At 33.7% G+C, this 17,417-nt stretch overlaps 1 protein-coding gene across 1 annotated transcript in view; it reads left to right on the top strand.

Moving 5' to 3' along the window:
- The window catches only part of LOC135205355 (cell adhesion molecule 3-like), a 269,454-nt gene that overhangs the window by 235,744 nt on the left and 16,293 nt on the right, over positions 1 to 17,417 (top strand). Inside the window, exon 3 of the mRNA XM_064235844.1 lies at positions 10,746 to 10,954. Within this exon, the coding sequence (XP_064091914.1) occupies positions 10,746 to 10,954 (209 nt within the window). The remainder of the gene's footprint in view (positions 1 to 10,745; positions 10,955 to 17,417) is intronic.

Raw genomic sequence — 17,417 nt, 5'->3', positions numbered from 1 at the left:
AGAGAGAGAGAGAGAGAGAGACGAGAGGAGAGAGAGAAGAGAAGAGAGAGAGCGCGAGAGAGCCTATCAATATTATACGTATATCTTTTATGTATGTCTGTTTTCGTAATATGTATATTATAATATAATATCTCTAATTATATCTATAATATATATTATATAACTGAATCACGAAAGTTTGGAACATGATAAATCCATAAAATAAAGGTATAAGCCACGAAGGAAAAATAAACAACGGAGTTTCTTCAAGATCTTTCGACTCGACGTCCTTTACATAGCAGACAAACTGCTAAGTGAAGGACGTCGAATCGAAAGATTTTGCAGACACTCCGTTGTTTATTTTTCCTTCGTGGCTTATAACTTTACATCTATATATATATATATATATATATATATATATATATATATATATAAAAATTATATATATATAACAATTAAATTGATCGCTATAAGTTGGTTCCTCATTCAGTGTTAGTATTATTATTATTATTATTATTATTATTATTATTATTATTATTATTATTATTATTACTACTACTACTACTACTACTGCTACTGCTACTTTTTTAAAAGTAGTCAAATTCGGTTCCACTGTGAATGCTATAACTGTATGACTTCTGTAACATTTTTTTATCGTTTTTTCCATAAATTCTGGAATTGGGGAATCGCGAGAAATAGATATTTAATGCCAGTAATTATTGAATTTTAGATCTTTTTATTGCCGATTTTTCTTTTGCTTAAAAGTTTTATATGCAAAGTTTCTCTCTCTCTCTCTCTCTCTCTCTCTCTCTCTCTCTCTATATATATATATATATATATATATATATATATATATATATATATATATACATATACATATACATATACATATACACGTACACGTACACACATGCAACCAGATACGCACAATTTGCATACACTTGTCTTACTGTCAATTGGTAGGTTTCTCCATCTATCTGTTTGCTTAGAGAGAGAGAGAGAGAGAGAGAGAGAGAGAGAGCCTTCCCTGTATTATCGGAAGAGTGAGTGATGGTTTCGTTAAATAATTCACTAGCCAAACGTGCGTCGTAAGAACTGACACCCCTGGCCCCCAATACACCTCCATCCCCCATCCTTCCCCCTCCCCTAACTACCCCCCCCCCCCCAACCAAAAACAGCAGGGTCAACATTGTCCCCAGGTCCACTGCCGAAAAATGCGACGGCTTCCTTTGATGTCGATACAACAAAGAAAACTATGGACGACAGGGGAATTAAGTAAGGAACGGTTTTGCAAGGAGATGGCCATCTTTACTCTCTCTCTCTCTCTTCTCTTCATTTCTAATCATCTTTCTATTTCCTATTTTTTCTATCTCTCTTAGCACTCTCTATTCATTTCGAGTCTGTTTATTCACTATTCTCTCTCTCTCTCTCTCTCTCTCTCTCTCTCTCTCTCTCTCTCTCTCTCTCTCCTAGTAGCCATCTTGCTTGGTGAGACGTACCCGCGTGAAGTCAGATTAATCAACAGATATCACAAGTTTAACATACGACTAGAATTTGAGAAATATCTAGAAGTGTTCGTGAACTATCGGTGATAAGATTAGTGTGAAAATAGTAGGATAAAGCGTCTTCTAAGTTAGTTTATCAAGTGTAATACTATAAATCAGAACAAGATGGCAGTAAGTTCCAACTGCGGGAAGAGGTGGCGTAATTTGGCGTGTTTAGCAGATTCGCAATACGATGAGGTAGCAGGAAGGGAACTGGCATTTCTCATCTATGAAATCAGCAACAGTCCTAACCAAAAAGATACAAAAGCATTCATAGATATATTAGAAGGATATAATCCTTCAAACTGGAACAAATCTAATGAAAACATCTTGAAAATAATTGAAGAAGTTCCAAATAAAATCCAAGTGGTCAAGAGACTCATAAAGAAAATATACATAAACCAACATATTCCGACAAAGAAAATGAATAAGGTGAATCTTGTGAATATCCTAATTGATGCATTAGGAAAAGAATGCCAAAAGCATGCAAACTGTGTAAGGTTTGGTATAGCATAGTCAATCCACAAAACCTAATCAGAAAATGTGCTGCATGCAACATTCCGACCCATCCACAGTGTGCTGAGGTAATACAAGATTTGAGAAAAGATACAAGAATTTTTGTTCAACATGTCTATCATGGATAGGACAATGTTATTAAATCAAGATTGAATGTACAAATAGTTGAGGATGAAGAAGAAGAGGAAGAGGAAGAAGAAGAAGAAAAAGAAGAAGAGGAAAACGGAAGAGAAGTAAACAAAAATGAAATGACAGAAAAAATAAGGAAAACAAAGAACAAGATAAAAGTATGGATGCAGAGATACTCATTGATACTACATATGAGGCAATAAAGCAGCATACCTACGAAGAAATAAATTACGATATGACAACAGAAAAGCAAATCCCGAAGAGGCTCTACCCAGATCTACACAATGACGGGAAAGAGGAAAAAATAGACAAGAAAGACAAAATCTGCAACCTTTTGAAAAGAGGGAATTGCAGATTTGGAGAAAGATGTTACTACAAACATCCTAAGATATGTCAAAACTATGAAATATATGGTAAATGTGCATACTTAGATGGATATGGGGATGATTGCAGAGATCTGCATCCAAAAATATGTAAAAACCTAAAAGAAGGAAAAGGATGTAAGTTCGACAAAAAATGCAAATATATGCACCCTGTAGCCATGAATCATAATCAAATAAATAACCAACCAAGTAATAAAATCCAAAATAAGAAAGAAACAAATAAGAGAGAAATCAAGAATATCAGGTAAAAGAGAAAAGCAACCCACCAATGAGATATGCAGAGGTGTCAGCAAAAAATTTCAAAGCATCAGCTCCGAAATTCTACTCAAGAGATAATAACTGTATTTATTATGCAAGAGGATATTGCAGAAACGGAGAAAATTGCAGATTCAGACACAAAATGAATAATTATGATGAAGGAAGATCAAATATTATGGAAAAGTTGGATTTTTTAATGTCAGAATTTCTGGAAATGAAAAAAAGAACAACATACCAGAACAGGAAAGAGACATGGGAAAATCCTTATTACTACCAGTATTAAATGAAGGAGAAAACACGCAAACCATCATAGTGATGAATGCGCAGGGTTTAGTTACGAGTAACTCAAAAAGAAAAATAGAGTACTTAGAAGAACTAACCCAAAATGAAAAGAAAATAGATATAATGAATATAAGTGAAACCTGGTATTCCCAAGAGACTGGGAATGATGATCAAATAAAAGGGTTCCAAACTTATAGATCAGATAGAAAAAATAGGAATCAAGGGGAACCGCAATATATGGGAAAGACAAAAAACAAGGAAAAATATATGAGAAATATAGTAACTCAGAATGTGAACTAATAGCGGTAGAATTTGAATCTGAAAAATTGATGAACATAGTAATATATAGACCTCCTAATACTAAAGAGTTTGACTTAATAATTGAAAAATTGGATGATATATGTAGAAATCACAAGGACTGGACTATTCTCCTATCTGGTGACTTCAACTTTCCTTTCGTAGAATGGAAAGAACGAATAGGAGATTGTGGTTGTACTTATACATATAAAAAAGAGAGTAATAGTAGTGCAGAAGATAAGAGGCAATTTGAAAAGCTATTAGATATGCTACTAGAATACAACATTCAACAAATAAATCACCTGCCAACAAGAAAGGAAAATACTTTAGACCTAGTATTTGTGAACGAGATGAATTATGTTAAAGAAATAATAGTTTATAATGCGAGTATTTCAGACCATAATGTCATAGAATAACAGTTTCATTCCAAAGCAAATGAAAATAGAGATAAGCAAGAAATGAAAAAGTGGGAAGGATATGGAAAATACAACTTCTACAGTAAAAATATAAAATGGTCAGAAATTAATGAAGAATTAAACAAAGATTGGGATAACATTTTCGTAAGTGATGACATAAGGGTAAATACGGAGATATTATATAAAATATTGGAGAAAATAGTGGAAAAAATGGAAAAAATATATACCGAAGAAGAAAAGTAAACATCATTCATGCATACCAAGAGACAGAAGGATCTTGTTCCAGAAAATCAGAAAGTGGAAAAAAGGTCTTGCAAAAGAAAAAAATGCATGGAAAGTTATAGAACTAAAAAGTAAGATAGAAAATGCAGAACAAAAGATTATACAATCAAAAGAAAATGAAAAACGGGACTTGGAAGAAAAAACCCTATTAAATATCAAGCAAAACCCCAAACTATTATACTCATATGCGAAGAAGATGAATAAAAGAAGAATAGAATAGGCCCTCTGAGAATTGAAGGGAGATTAACGAATGAAAAAAGGAAATTTGCAACATACTGGCAGAACGATATAAGAGAGAATTCACCCCTAGAATAGATAATGAAGATAATGATATAGAAGTAAGGGAAGAAATAGTGAATATTTAGCTGACATAGAAATTAATGAAGCTGATATTGTGCAGGCAATTAATGAAATTAAAAATGGAGCTGCTGCAGGGCCGGATGGAGTCCCTGCTATTTTGTTAAAGAAAGTAGTTCATTCTATCGCAAAGCCACTTGCAATATTATTAAGACAAAGTGTAGATACAGGCAAGATTTATGATGAGCACAAATTAGCATATATCACCCCTACTTTCAAAAGTGGATCAAGACTAGAGGCAAGTAATTATAGGCCTGTGAGTCTAACATCACATATTATGAAAGTGTATGAAAGGGTAATGAAGAAAAATATTATGAAACATTTAATAAAAAATAATTTGTTTAATATAGGACAACACGGTTTCGTACCCGGAAAAAGTACACAAACCCAACTGTTAGTCCACCGTGAGAACATATTCAAAAATATGAAAAGCGGAAATGAACAGATGTGGTTTATCTAGACTTTGCAAAAGCCTTTGACAAAGTAGACCATAATATATTAGCAAAGAAAATTAGAAAACACAATATCGTAGATAAAGTAGGAAGATGGTTAAAAGAATTTTTACACAACAGAAAACAGATAGTTATTGCAAACGATGAGAAATCGGATGAAACCAAGGTAATATCCGGTGTGCCACAAGGTACGGTGCTAGCTGCAATATTGTTTGTTATTATGATTGAAGAACATAGACAGTAATGTTAAGGATTCGGTAGTGAGTAGTTTCGCTGATGACACAAGAATAAGTAGAGAAATTACTTGTGATGAAGATAGGAACGCTCTACAAAGAGACCTTAACAAAGTATATGATTGGGCAGAGGTAAATAGGATGGTATTTAACTCTGATAAATTTGAATCAATAAATTATGGAGACAGAGAAGGAAAGCTATATGCATATAGGGGACCTAATAATGAGACAATCACAAATAAGGAAGCAGTTAAAGACCTTGGTGTGATGATGAATAGGAACATGTTATGCAATGATCAAATAGCAATTCTGTTGGCAAAATGTAAAGCAAAAATGGGAATGTTGTTACGGCACTTCAAAACAAGAAAAGCTGAACACATGATTATGCTTTATAAAACATATGTTCGTAGTCCACTTGAATATTGCAATATGATATGGTACCCACACTATCAAAAGGATATTGCACAAATAGAGAGTGTACAAAGGTCCTTTACAGCTAGAATAGAAGAAGTTAAGGACCTAGACTACTGGGAAAGACTACAATCCTTAAAATTATATAGTCTAGAAAGGAGAAGAGAAACGCTACATGATAATTCAGGCATGGAAACAGATAGAAGGAATAACAGAAAATATCATGGAACTAAAAATATCAGGAAGAGCAAGCAGAGGTAGATTAATAGTGCCCAAAACTATACCAGGAAAAATAAGGAAAGCACACAGGACATTAATCCACTACGCACCAGCATCGATAATGCAGCGTCTATTCAATGCGTTGCCAGCTCATCTGAGGAATATATCAGGAGTGAGCGTAGATGTGTTTTTAAGAATAAGCTCGACAAATATCTAAACTGCATCCCAGACCATCCAAGATTGGAAGATGCAAAATATACCGGAAGATGTACTAGCAACTCTCTGGTAGACATTAGAGGCGCCTCACACTGAGGGACCTGGGGCAACCCGAACGAACTGTAAGGTCTGTAAGGTCTGTAAGGTCTCTCTCTCATACAAACACACACACACATATATAATACATATATTTAAACATGCACAGATATCACAGAATTTTTATACTGTTTTTCTCTCTCTCTCTCATCTCTCTCTCGTCATCTCATCGGAACGCTCTCCCCGCTCTCTCTCTCGTCTCTCTCTCTCTCTCCATATATATAGATATATATATATATATATATATATATCATTGTTAAAGATGATTTTCAACCACATAACTCATTATCATGTGATAGATATATATATTTCATTGTTAGAGACGATTTTCAACCACATAACTCATAATCACGTGTTACCACATAACATTTCATGTACTAATTGAAAGTACAGACATACCTAACACTCGTGTATGTGTGTGTGTATACTTACACATGAACGTATAAAAAACAGTAACAGCGATACACGAACGTTTTAGTTTTCTTTCCACAAGGTTACTTCCATAGAGAGAGAGAGAGAGAGAGAGAGAGAGAGAGAGAGAGAGAGTTTCCTAAAAAAAAAATGCAATGCCCTGTCTTTACGATTACAAACTGCGGTAAATGACATGGAATGGGTAAAACAAATTTGCTCTAAAAAAGATATGCTATAAAAGTAATATGCTATAACAGAGCTACTTATATAAAATATATACTACCTGAAATGTCTACTTGTGTATCGTTTATTCTGTATAATAAAACGAAAAAGCCAAATTTAGTAAAAAACAAAACCAAAAAACCTACTTTTAGCTACAATGTACGAGAATGAACTATTGACCACTGAGCTGGGAGTGACATCCTCATATCCACATTTTCAAACTGCGGACGCAGATGCTGCTAACAATGCTAATGTGGATACGGATAATGGACACATCTCTAATATATATATATATATATATATTATATATATATATATATATATATATATATATATATATATATATATAATGTGTGTGTGTGTGTATGTATATTCCCTATCTTCATTCTTTCTACACGTTCCCTATCACTTTTAGTTTATCTCTCTCTCTCTCTCTCTCTCTCTCTCTCTCTCTCTCTCTCTCTCTCTTTGTTCGAGTTTCCCTTTGTTGGTAGAAGCGATGGTCCATTTCGTATGCACCTTCTTCGTTTGACTTATTCTATATTCATTTCTCCTCTTTCTACTCCTCCCCCTCCTCAATTCATTGCAGCGTTTTTGTCTCTCTCTCTCTCTCTCTCTCTCTCTCTCTCTCTCTGCTTTGCATCAGCTTCTAAGTCAAGTTTTACAGTATGTTTTATTCTCTGTTGTTCTTTTGCCAGTTTCATTTTAAATCTCTCTCTCTCTCTCTCTCTCTCTCTCTCTCTCTCTCTCTCTCTCTCTCTCTCTCTCTCTCTCTATATATATATATATATATATATATATATATATATATATATATATATATATATATATAATATCATATATATATATATATCTTTGAAATATCACTACCTTTCTTGGCTGACGATAATCTTCAAATTAGTCTTTTTTTTCCAAAAATTACAAAATTAAATTACATACCTAAATGTTTTCCCCAAGAGTAAAAAATATTTTGGCAAAAATACTGCGAATGAAAAACTTAAGAATTTTTCGCAAAATAAACTACGAGAAAAACTCTGCACAGGAACAAACAATTTTCCAATAAATGCAAAGAATATTTCTTGTCTTTCTAACAATATTCCCTTGATAACAAAATAGTAAATAAAGAACGCGCGCGCTTTCTCACCATTTTTGCTAGATAGCTAAATATGTAAATGCTGAATAACTAAGTATGTAAATACTAAGTGAAAAATAATTCCTTCCTAAAACACAATTTAACTATTTTCTTGTGATATTTCACCTATATCTTCGTGTATATAAACTCAAATAATAATAATAAAAAAAACAAGAGAGAAATAAAAAACAACACATTTACAATTACTAAAAAAAAAATACTAAAGAAATTAAAAAAAAAACACATCAACCAATTCTGAAAACCCTCATTCTCAAAGCGACCAGTTAGCGATAATTTCATATCAACAGATGACCTGGCCTCTAGAGAGAGAGAGAGAGAGCAATTGAAAACAAGTTATTCCAGTTTAATACACCTTAAGCCTTTCCCTTAGGGCCACGCCACCACCAGAGAGAGAGAGAGAGAGAGAGAGAGAGAGAGGAGAGAGAGAGAGAGGGAAAGCCTTTCGGCTTAAATCATCCATTGACAACTGAAAGCTTGGGCCCTTTATTTCATATTTTGTCCGTGCGTGTGTATTCACAGAGAGAGAGAGAGAGAGAGAGGCACGACTCTTTTCTACTTAAACCATCTCCTTAACGTATAATCGATAGCAAAGGTCCTTTCTATATTTCGTCAGTGTGTTTGTGCGCGTGTATGTAAAGAGAGAGAGAGAGAGAGAGAGAGAGAGAGAGAGAGAGAGAGAGAGAGAGAGAGAGAGAGAGAGAGAGAGGATACTAACTCCATATAACAGAAAAGAGAACAAAAACTCAATAGTTTCTAAGGCGCTCTGGAGTGAGCGCAGTAGTATATGTCCCTCCATAATGTATGTAATATCTAGGAGTTTTCACATCTAAGGGGGGGGGGGGGGGGGGGGGAAAAAAAAAGGGGGGGGGTAGGATGGAGATATGTCGAATGGGGGGGAGGAGGTCATATAGGAGTGGAGTTATACGTAGTGGAAGACGTTTCTAGGAAAAAAAATACCTTCCTGCAAAATAATAATAAAAAAAAAAAAAAAAAAAAAAGTTATATATCGAAACAACTTTAGTAGAGAGAGAGAGAGAGAGAGAGAGAGAGAGAGAGAGAGAGAGAGAAATAATTTGTTCATTCCCTTTTTATCTAAATGTCATCATTCTCTTCGTTTTTGAACTTTTCTTTGTAAATATTTTGGTGGGGATTCAATAATAATAATAATAATAATAATAATAATAATAATAATAATAATAATAATAATAATAATAATAATAATAATAATAATAAAAGGCTCAACTGGGAATCAAACATCGAACCAAAAAGAAGAATTGGAAATTAATAAAAATTTAAATTTAAAAAAAAAACTACAGTATCTCTAAAATTAGCCTAAAAAATCACCTTCAATATCTCAAAAATCAGGGGGGAAAAATACAAAATTTTTAACATTATATAAAAAAATCTACATCTCTAAAACTATGGAAAAAAAAACACGTTCAATATCTCTAAAAAAAGAAAAGGAAAACTTTCTTCGGAAGCGACTCAAACCTAATGTATGCTATCAGTCCTATCAGGAACTTATTCAATTTAAGGCCGCTGTTTTATCTCAACGTTAAACCTTCCGGGGGGAAAGGGGGGGGTGGGGGGGGGGGACTTGTGGTTTATGTCAGCAGACGTCAGCCAGACCCTGGTGGTTTACGTCATGTGTTAAAACGTCAGTAGCTTTATAGGATTATCTGGAGGAGAGATATTTGTGTGTAGGATACCTGAAGGATGTGTAGGATATTGGAAGGAACCCTTGGGAGAAGTATTAATTATTATTATATTATTATTATTATTATTATTATTATTATTATTATTATTATTATTATTGTTATTATTTATTATTATCATTATTATCAAGGATATATACTGGGCTGATGTAGTTGTTGGGAGTTAATAATAATAATAATAATAATAATAATAATAATAATAATAATAATAATAATATTATTATTATTATTATTATTATTATTATTATTATTATTAAAATTATATATACTGGGCTGATGTAGCTGCTGGGAGTTTAATTAAATCAATAATAATAATAATAAATAATAATATAATTATTATTATTATTATTATTATTATTATTATTATTATTATTATTATTATTATTGCTGAGAACAAGTTAAGACCCTTTCTTTCTTGAAAATCTTGGTACAATATTAAAAAATAAAGTCAATAAAACCCTAAGGACTTTCCCGGACTCCTATCCCCATCCTCAGAGAAATAGAACGTACAATTTCTAGGAATTTCCCTCCATCCTTAACAACACCCCAACACTTACCAAGAATAAGACTTATCTAACCCTAATATCTAAAGAACATCACTGACCGCATTGGCACGAACGAGTTTTCTGTGCAGCGTATAATGCCGTATGAAACTCTCAGCCGGCCGTGGTAGCCTGTTGTTGCGGTGCCAGACCCAAGAGCATGGCTAACTTTAACCTTGAATGAAACCAAAACTACTGAGGCTAGAGGGCTGCAATTTGGTATATTTGATGATAAGAGGGTGGATGATGAACACACCAATTTGCAGCCCTCTAGCCTCAGTAGTTTTTAAGATCTGAGGGAGGGCAGAAAACGTGCGGACGGAATGACGGCCAGCCAAATAGCCATCTCACTCATTTTCTAGAGGAAACTAAAGCGCTAAAACATGAACACCCATCCTTCCTTCTTCCTTTAACACTATACTGCAGAGACCTGCGCCTCAAGGGACCCTCAGGGGTTTAAGGATTTGACCGTCATACTTTTTACAACATCCCAAGACTCACACTCGAGAATAGGCCGTATTAACCTATCCTTTCCTATACAGATCATCACCATCCTTCACACTTTCCATCATTATTTCCACGAAAAAAGTACATAATCTGACGCTAAATCCTTTTCTTTCTTTCCTGGCCAGCCTGCAGCGGAGCCCTACGCCTCAAGGAATCCGTGATCCCGCCCTACAAGCTCCGCGGGGAGACCGTCGAGCTCCGGTGCGATTTCGAGAAGGAGAACTCCTCCATCTACTCCGTCAAGTGGTTCAAGGACGACGAGGAGTTCTACCGTTACGTCCCACGGGATAATCCTCAGTACAACATCTTCCCTAGGAACGGAGTCAAGGTCGATGTGAGCATCCTTCGAGTTTTCTGTTTAAAGTCTTTTCAGGTCCTCAAGGATTTGTAGGATAAACTTGAGCTTCATATGGAGTAGTGGAGTAGTACATTGTATTAGGACTTCTCTATTGGTTGGAAGAAGCCTAAGGTCCATATTACGCTTCTTAACGTGAGGTAGGCATAAGTATTCACTCCCAAGTTTCAAGTTTTCAAGTTATTCCTTGAGTCCTCGAGGATTCCTGGGTAAAACTCAACCTATATTGAAGGGGTAGTGGAATAGTATACTGTAAGGACGCCTAAATTGCTTGTTTAAGACCAGAGGCCCATACTGTGCCCCTCAACGCATGCCCGTGCTGGAATATTCTGGAACATATTCTCAGATAATAAGCCAAAATGAACATTTAATATGGAATTCACCGCACATTTGGAATAACTTACACCAATAGGGAATCAATAATTGGTTAGTGTTTCTGCTAGGGACAGGAATCGAACTGGGTGTTTTGTTTTTTTGTTTTTTTTTTTTTAAAGCACATCATATTGGAAATCTAACAGAATTTGCAGTTTAACATTTATGAATATATATGTGTATATATATTATAAAATCAATACGTATACATATATATGTCTGTATATATACATACATTGTGTGTATACATACATACATATATATATATATATGTATGTATGTATGTATGTATGTAAGGTACTACATATACAAAACCAAAAGACATTTACTTGAACGACATCCGAAGCGGAAAATAAGGCCAGAAAAGTGTCGAAGGCAAAAGGTCCAATATTTCTGACAAAAAAAAAAAAAAAAAAAAAAAAAAAAAAAAAGAAGCAAAAATACTTAAAAAAAAATAACATTGGACTCCATCTCCGATTAGCTGTTGATGTGAAGCCTATTACCACTCTCAAATGGATTCATTTACAGAGCGTTTAGCCTGACAGTGTAACTAGCATTAACATATTACCTGCTGAAATTAGCGTCCAGTTGGGGAGAGTGTATAGCGTATGTATGTATATGTATATATATATATATATATATATATATATATATATATACATACATTGTGTGTATACATACATACATACATCCATATATATATATATATCTTATATATATATATATATATATTAATATATACATATGTATGTAGTATTGTATGTATACACACAATGTATGTATATATATATATATATACATATACATATACATACGCTATACACTCTCCCCAACTGGACGCTAATTTCAGCAGGTAATATGTTAATGCTAGTTACACTGTCAGGCTAAACGCTCTGTAAATGAATCCATTTGAGAGTGGTAATAGGCTTCACATCAACAGCTAATCGGAGATGGAGTCCAATGTTATTTTTTTAAAGTATTTTTGCTTCTTTTTTTTGTCAGTAATATTGGACCTTTTGCCTTCGACACTTTCTGGCCTTATTTTCCGCTTCGGATGTCGTTCAAGTAAATGTCTTTTGGTTTTGTATATGTAATACCTTCAGGAGTTGAGTGACTCAGACAATACTCTCTCTCTCTCTCTCTCTCTCTCTCTCTCTCTCTCTCTCTCTCTCTCTCTCTCTCTCTCTCTCTTCTCTTTCCATATCTTCGTATCCTTTTATTCCTTAGTTTTGTCTTCCTCTCACTCTGAAAGTAATCTAAACAATAATAATAATAATAATAATAATATTTCTGATGGATAAATAACAATGTTATTCATATAACCATAAACACGAACCTATCTCTCCTATGTATTACTGCTTCAGAGAGAGAGAGAGAAGAGAGAGAGAGAGAGAGAGAGAGAGAGAGGAGGAGGTCCTTAGCAATGGTATTTAGGGATAAGAGCAGTTTTAAAGAGGTCAATATGTACGGTATGGGTCTCTCTCTCTCTCTCTCTCTCTCTCTCTCTCTCTCTCTCTCTCTCTCTCTCTCTCTTTGTGTGTGTGTAAAAAGAACAAGAATAATAAATCCACAACCACTTCTCGTATCTGCCATCAAGGAGAGACTGAATGTCTCCCTTCCATCTGAACGTACGAGCGACGGTACTTACAGTCCTGCCCCTGTCTACACTTTATGTCAACATTTCCAACTATGGTTTTCGGGGTCTATAACCATTCCATTCCCCCATCCATAACTCTCAACCCTACAACCCTACAGGCTACGTCATAGGCCGGGTACCATCAGAGAAGGTAGAGACAAGGTGGATTGTTAGATTATTTACAAGAAGTCAAATTTTTCTTCTTTTAAAGCTTTTATTTCATTTCGTTATTTTGTATGTAGCCTCAACTTGGATATCTTGCTTCTTATTAACATTTTCCTCTTCACTAATTACGCCAAAAATAACTAATTTGCATCATGAATCATTCGTCCAATTCTAAACATATGGGTAGACATCTTTGCCAGTACCAAATACATCTTATTCCAAGAAATACTTTCTGTTGAGTTTTTTAGTTTTCCAAGAACACTGACCACTTTATCCTGAGAGAGAGAGAGAGAGAGAGAGAGAGAGAGAGAAGAGAGAGAGAGAGAGAGAGAGAGAATATTTACAGCAGCCAACAAAGCAAGTAGAAAATGTGAACTGCAAACGCCTATAGAGTTAATTTCATCATCTTGAGGAACTTTCATTAGAGAGAGAGAGAGAGAGAGAGAGAGAGAGAGAGAGAGAGAGAGAGAGATCCAACCTTTATCAAAGGGACCTGGGATTTGGGGGGGAGGGAGGTTAAACCCTTATTATTCATGATGTTTTAACAACACGAGGCAAATAACGAAGGGAAAGAGGCGTTGGATCGTGAAACGAGTTGTTTATTGCATTAATATTTGACGTCTCACGAGAGAGAGAGAGAGAGAGAGAGAGAGAGAGAGAGAGAGAGAGAGGATTTTCAATTTCGGAAGCTGAAAATGTCATATTACCTAAATAGTGTTGCTCACAAGATAAAATCCTATAGATTCAAATTATGTCGAAAACAACACAAAAAAAAGTGTATTTTCGCATAAGCTTTTTCAAAAATAGTCTTAATAAAAAAAAAAACTGTTTACCCAAAATCTTCATAGAAAATCGTGTTGAATTTTGTCATAAAATGTGTATACATATTTTCCCAATAGTGCTAAATTTCGTCATGTGTGTATTTTTTCCAATCAAGCAGAATTTTGTCATAAAATTTGTATATTTTCTGTTGTAAAATGCTTATATTTACCCCCATCGTGCTAAATTTTGTCGTATAACGTGTATATTTTCCAATGGTGCTAAATCTTGTCATAAATTTCGAACATTTTCTTTATCGAGACAAATCTTGTTATTTGAGTATATTTCCTTATCGTGTTAAATTTTGTCGTGAAATGTGTTTATTCTCCGAATCGTGCCCAATTCTGTCATGTGTATATTTTCCCAATTGTGTTAAATTTTTTCATAAAATGTGTCTTCCCAATCATGTTAAAGATTGTTATAAAATAAGCATATTTTCCCGGTCGTGTTAAATTTTATCATGTGTATATTTCCCCAATCGTGTTAACTTTTGTCATAAAACGTGTATATTTTCCGAATCGTGTTAAATTTTGCCATAAAACGTGTACATTTCCCAATCGTGTTAAATATTGTCATAAAGCGTGTATATTTTCCCAATCGTGCTCTATTTTCGTCATACACTTTGTATATTTTCCCAATAGTGGTAAATTGTCATAAAACGTGTATATTTTCCCAACAGTGTTAAATTTCGTCATAAAACGTGTATATCTTCCCAACCGTGTTAAATATTGTCATAAAACGTGTATATTTTCCCAATCGTGCTACATTTCGTCATAAAACGTGTATATTTTCCCAACCGTGCTAAATTTCGTGATAAAACGTGTATATTTCCCAACCGTGTTAAATTTCATCATAAAATGTGTATATTATCCCAACAGTGTTATATTTCGTCATAAAACGTGTATATTTTCACAATCGTGCCCTATTTTTGTCATACACTTCGTATATTTTCCCAACCGTGCTAAATTTCGTCATAAAACGTGTATATTCTCCCAATCGTGTTAAATTTTGTCATAAAACGTGTATATTTTCCCTATCGTGTTTTATTTTCGTCATACGCTTCGTATATTTTCCCAATCGTGTTAAATTTCGTCTTTAAACGTGTATATTTTCCCAACTGTGTTAAATTTCGTCATAAAACGTGTATATTTTCCCAATCGTGTTAAATTTTGTCATAAATGTGTATATTTTCCCAACAGTGTTAAATTTAGTCATAAAACGTGTATATTTTCCCAACAGTGTTAATTTTCGTCATAAAACGTTTATATTTTCCCAACAGTGTTAAATTTCGTCATAAAACGTGTATATTTTCCCAACCGTGTTAAATTTCGTCATAAAACATGTATATTTTCCCAATCGTGTTAAATTTCGTCATAAAACGTGTATATGTTCCCAACCGTGTTAAATTTCGTCATGAAACGTGTATATTTTCCCAATCGTGTTGAATTTCGTCATAAAGCGTGTATAATTTCCCTAACTGTGTTAAATTTCGTCATGAAACGTGTATATTTTCCCAATCGTGTTAAATTTCGTCATAAAACGTGTATATTTTCCAACAGTGGTAAATTTCATCATAAAATGTGTATATTCTCCCAACCGTGTTAAATTTCGTCATAAAACTTGTATATTTTCCCAATCGTGTTAAATTTCGTCATAAAACGTGAATATTTTCCCAATCGTGTTAAATTTCGTCATAAAACGTGTATATTTTCCAACCGTGTTAAATTTCGTCATAAAACGTGTATATTTTCCCAATCGTGTTAAATTTCGTTATAAAACGTGTATATTTTCCCAATCGTGTTAAATTTCGTCATAAAACGTGTATATTTTCCCAGTCGTGCTCCATTTTCGTCATAAAGCGTGTATATTTTCCCAACCGTGTTAAAGTTCGTCATAAAACGTGTATATTTTCCCAATCGTGTTAAATTTCGCCATAAAACGTGTATATTTTCCAAACCGTGTTAAATTTCGTCATAGAACGTGTATATTTTATCAATCGTGCTCTATTTTCGTCATAAAACGTGTATATTTTCCCAACCGTGTTAAATTTCGTCATAAAACGTGTATATTTTCCCAATCATGCTCTATTTTTGTCATAAAGCGTGTACATCTTCCCAACCATGTTAAATTTCGTCATAAAACATGTATATTCTCCAAATCGTGTTAAATTTCGTCATTAAACGTGTATATTTTCCCAATCGTGTTAAATTTCGTCATAAAACATGTATATTCTCCCAACCGTGTTAAATTTCGTCATAAAACGTGTGTATTTTCCCAATCGTGTTAAGTTTTCGTCATAAAACATGTATATTCTCCCAACCGTGTTAAATTTCGTCATAAAACGTGTGTATTTTCCCAATCGTGTTAAATTTTGTCATAAAACGTGTATATTTTCCCAACCGTGTTAAATTTCGTCATAAAACGTGTATATTTTCCCAACCATGTTAAATTTCGTCATAAAACGTGTATATTTTCCCAACCGTGTTAAATTTCGTCATAAAACGTGTATATTTCCCCAATCGTGTTAAATTTCGTCATAAAACATGTATATTTTCCCAACCGTGTTAAATTTCGTCATAAATGTGTATATTTTCCAATGGTGCTAAATCTTGTCATAAAATTCGAACATTTTCTTAATCGAGACAAATCTTGTTATTTGTGTATATTTCCCAATCGCGTTAAATTTTTTTGTGAAATGTGTTTATTTTCCAAATCGTGCCCAATTCTGTCATGTGTATATTTTCCCAATTGTGTTAAATTTTGTCATAAAATTTGTCTTCCCAATCATGTTAAAGATTGTTATAAAATGAGCATATTTTCCCAGTCGTGTTAAATTTTATCATGTCTATATTTTCCCAATCGTGTTAAATATCGTAATAAAACGTGTATATTTTCCCAATCGTACTCTATTTTCGTCATACACTTCGTATATTTTCCCACAAGTGGTAAATTATGTCATAAAACGTGTATAATTTTCAAATCGTGTTAAATTTCGTCATAAAATGTGTATATCTTCCCAACCGTGTCAAATATTGTCATAAAATGTGTATATTTTCCCGATCGTGCTACATTTCGTCATAAAACGTTTATATTTTCCCAATCGTGCTTTATTTTCGTCATACAGTTCGTATATTTTCCCAACAGTGTTAAATTTCGTCATATAACGTATATTTTACCAATCGTGCTAAATTTTGTCATAAAACGTGTATAATTTTCCAATCGTGATAAATTTCGTCATAAAGCGTGTATATTTTCCCAACTGTGTTAAATTTCGTCATAAAATGTGTAGATTTTCCCAACCGTGTTAAATTTCTTCATAAAACGTGTATATTTTCCCAATCGTGTTCTATTTTCGTCATACGCTCCGTATATTTTTCGTCGTGTTAAATTTCGTCATAAAACGTGTATATTTTCCCAATCGTGTTCTATTTTCGTCATATGCTTCGTATA

Source organism: Macrobrachium nipponense, chromosome 49, assembly GCF_015104395.2.
Source record: "Macrobrachium nipponense isolate FS-2020 chromosome 49, ASM1510439v2, whole genome shotgun sequence".
NCBI lineage: Eukaryota > Metazoa > Arthropoda > Malacostraca > Decapoda > Palaemonidae > Macrobrachium > Macrobrachium nipponense.
The sequence above is the reverse complement of the archived record's forward strand: the minus strand, read 5'-3'. Positions and strand labels throughout refer to the sequence as shown.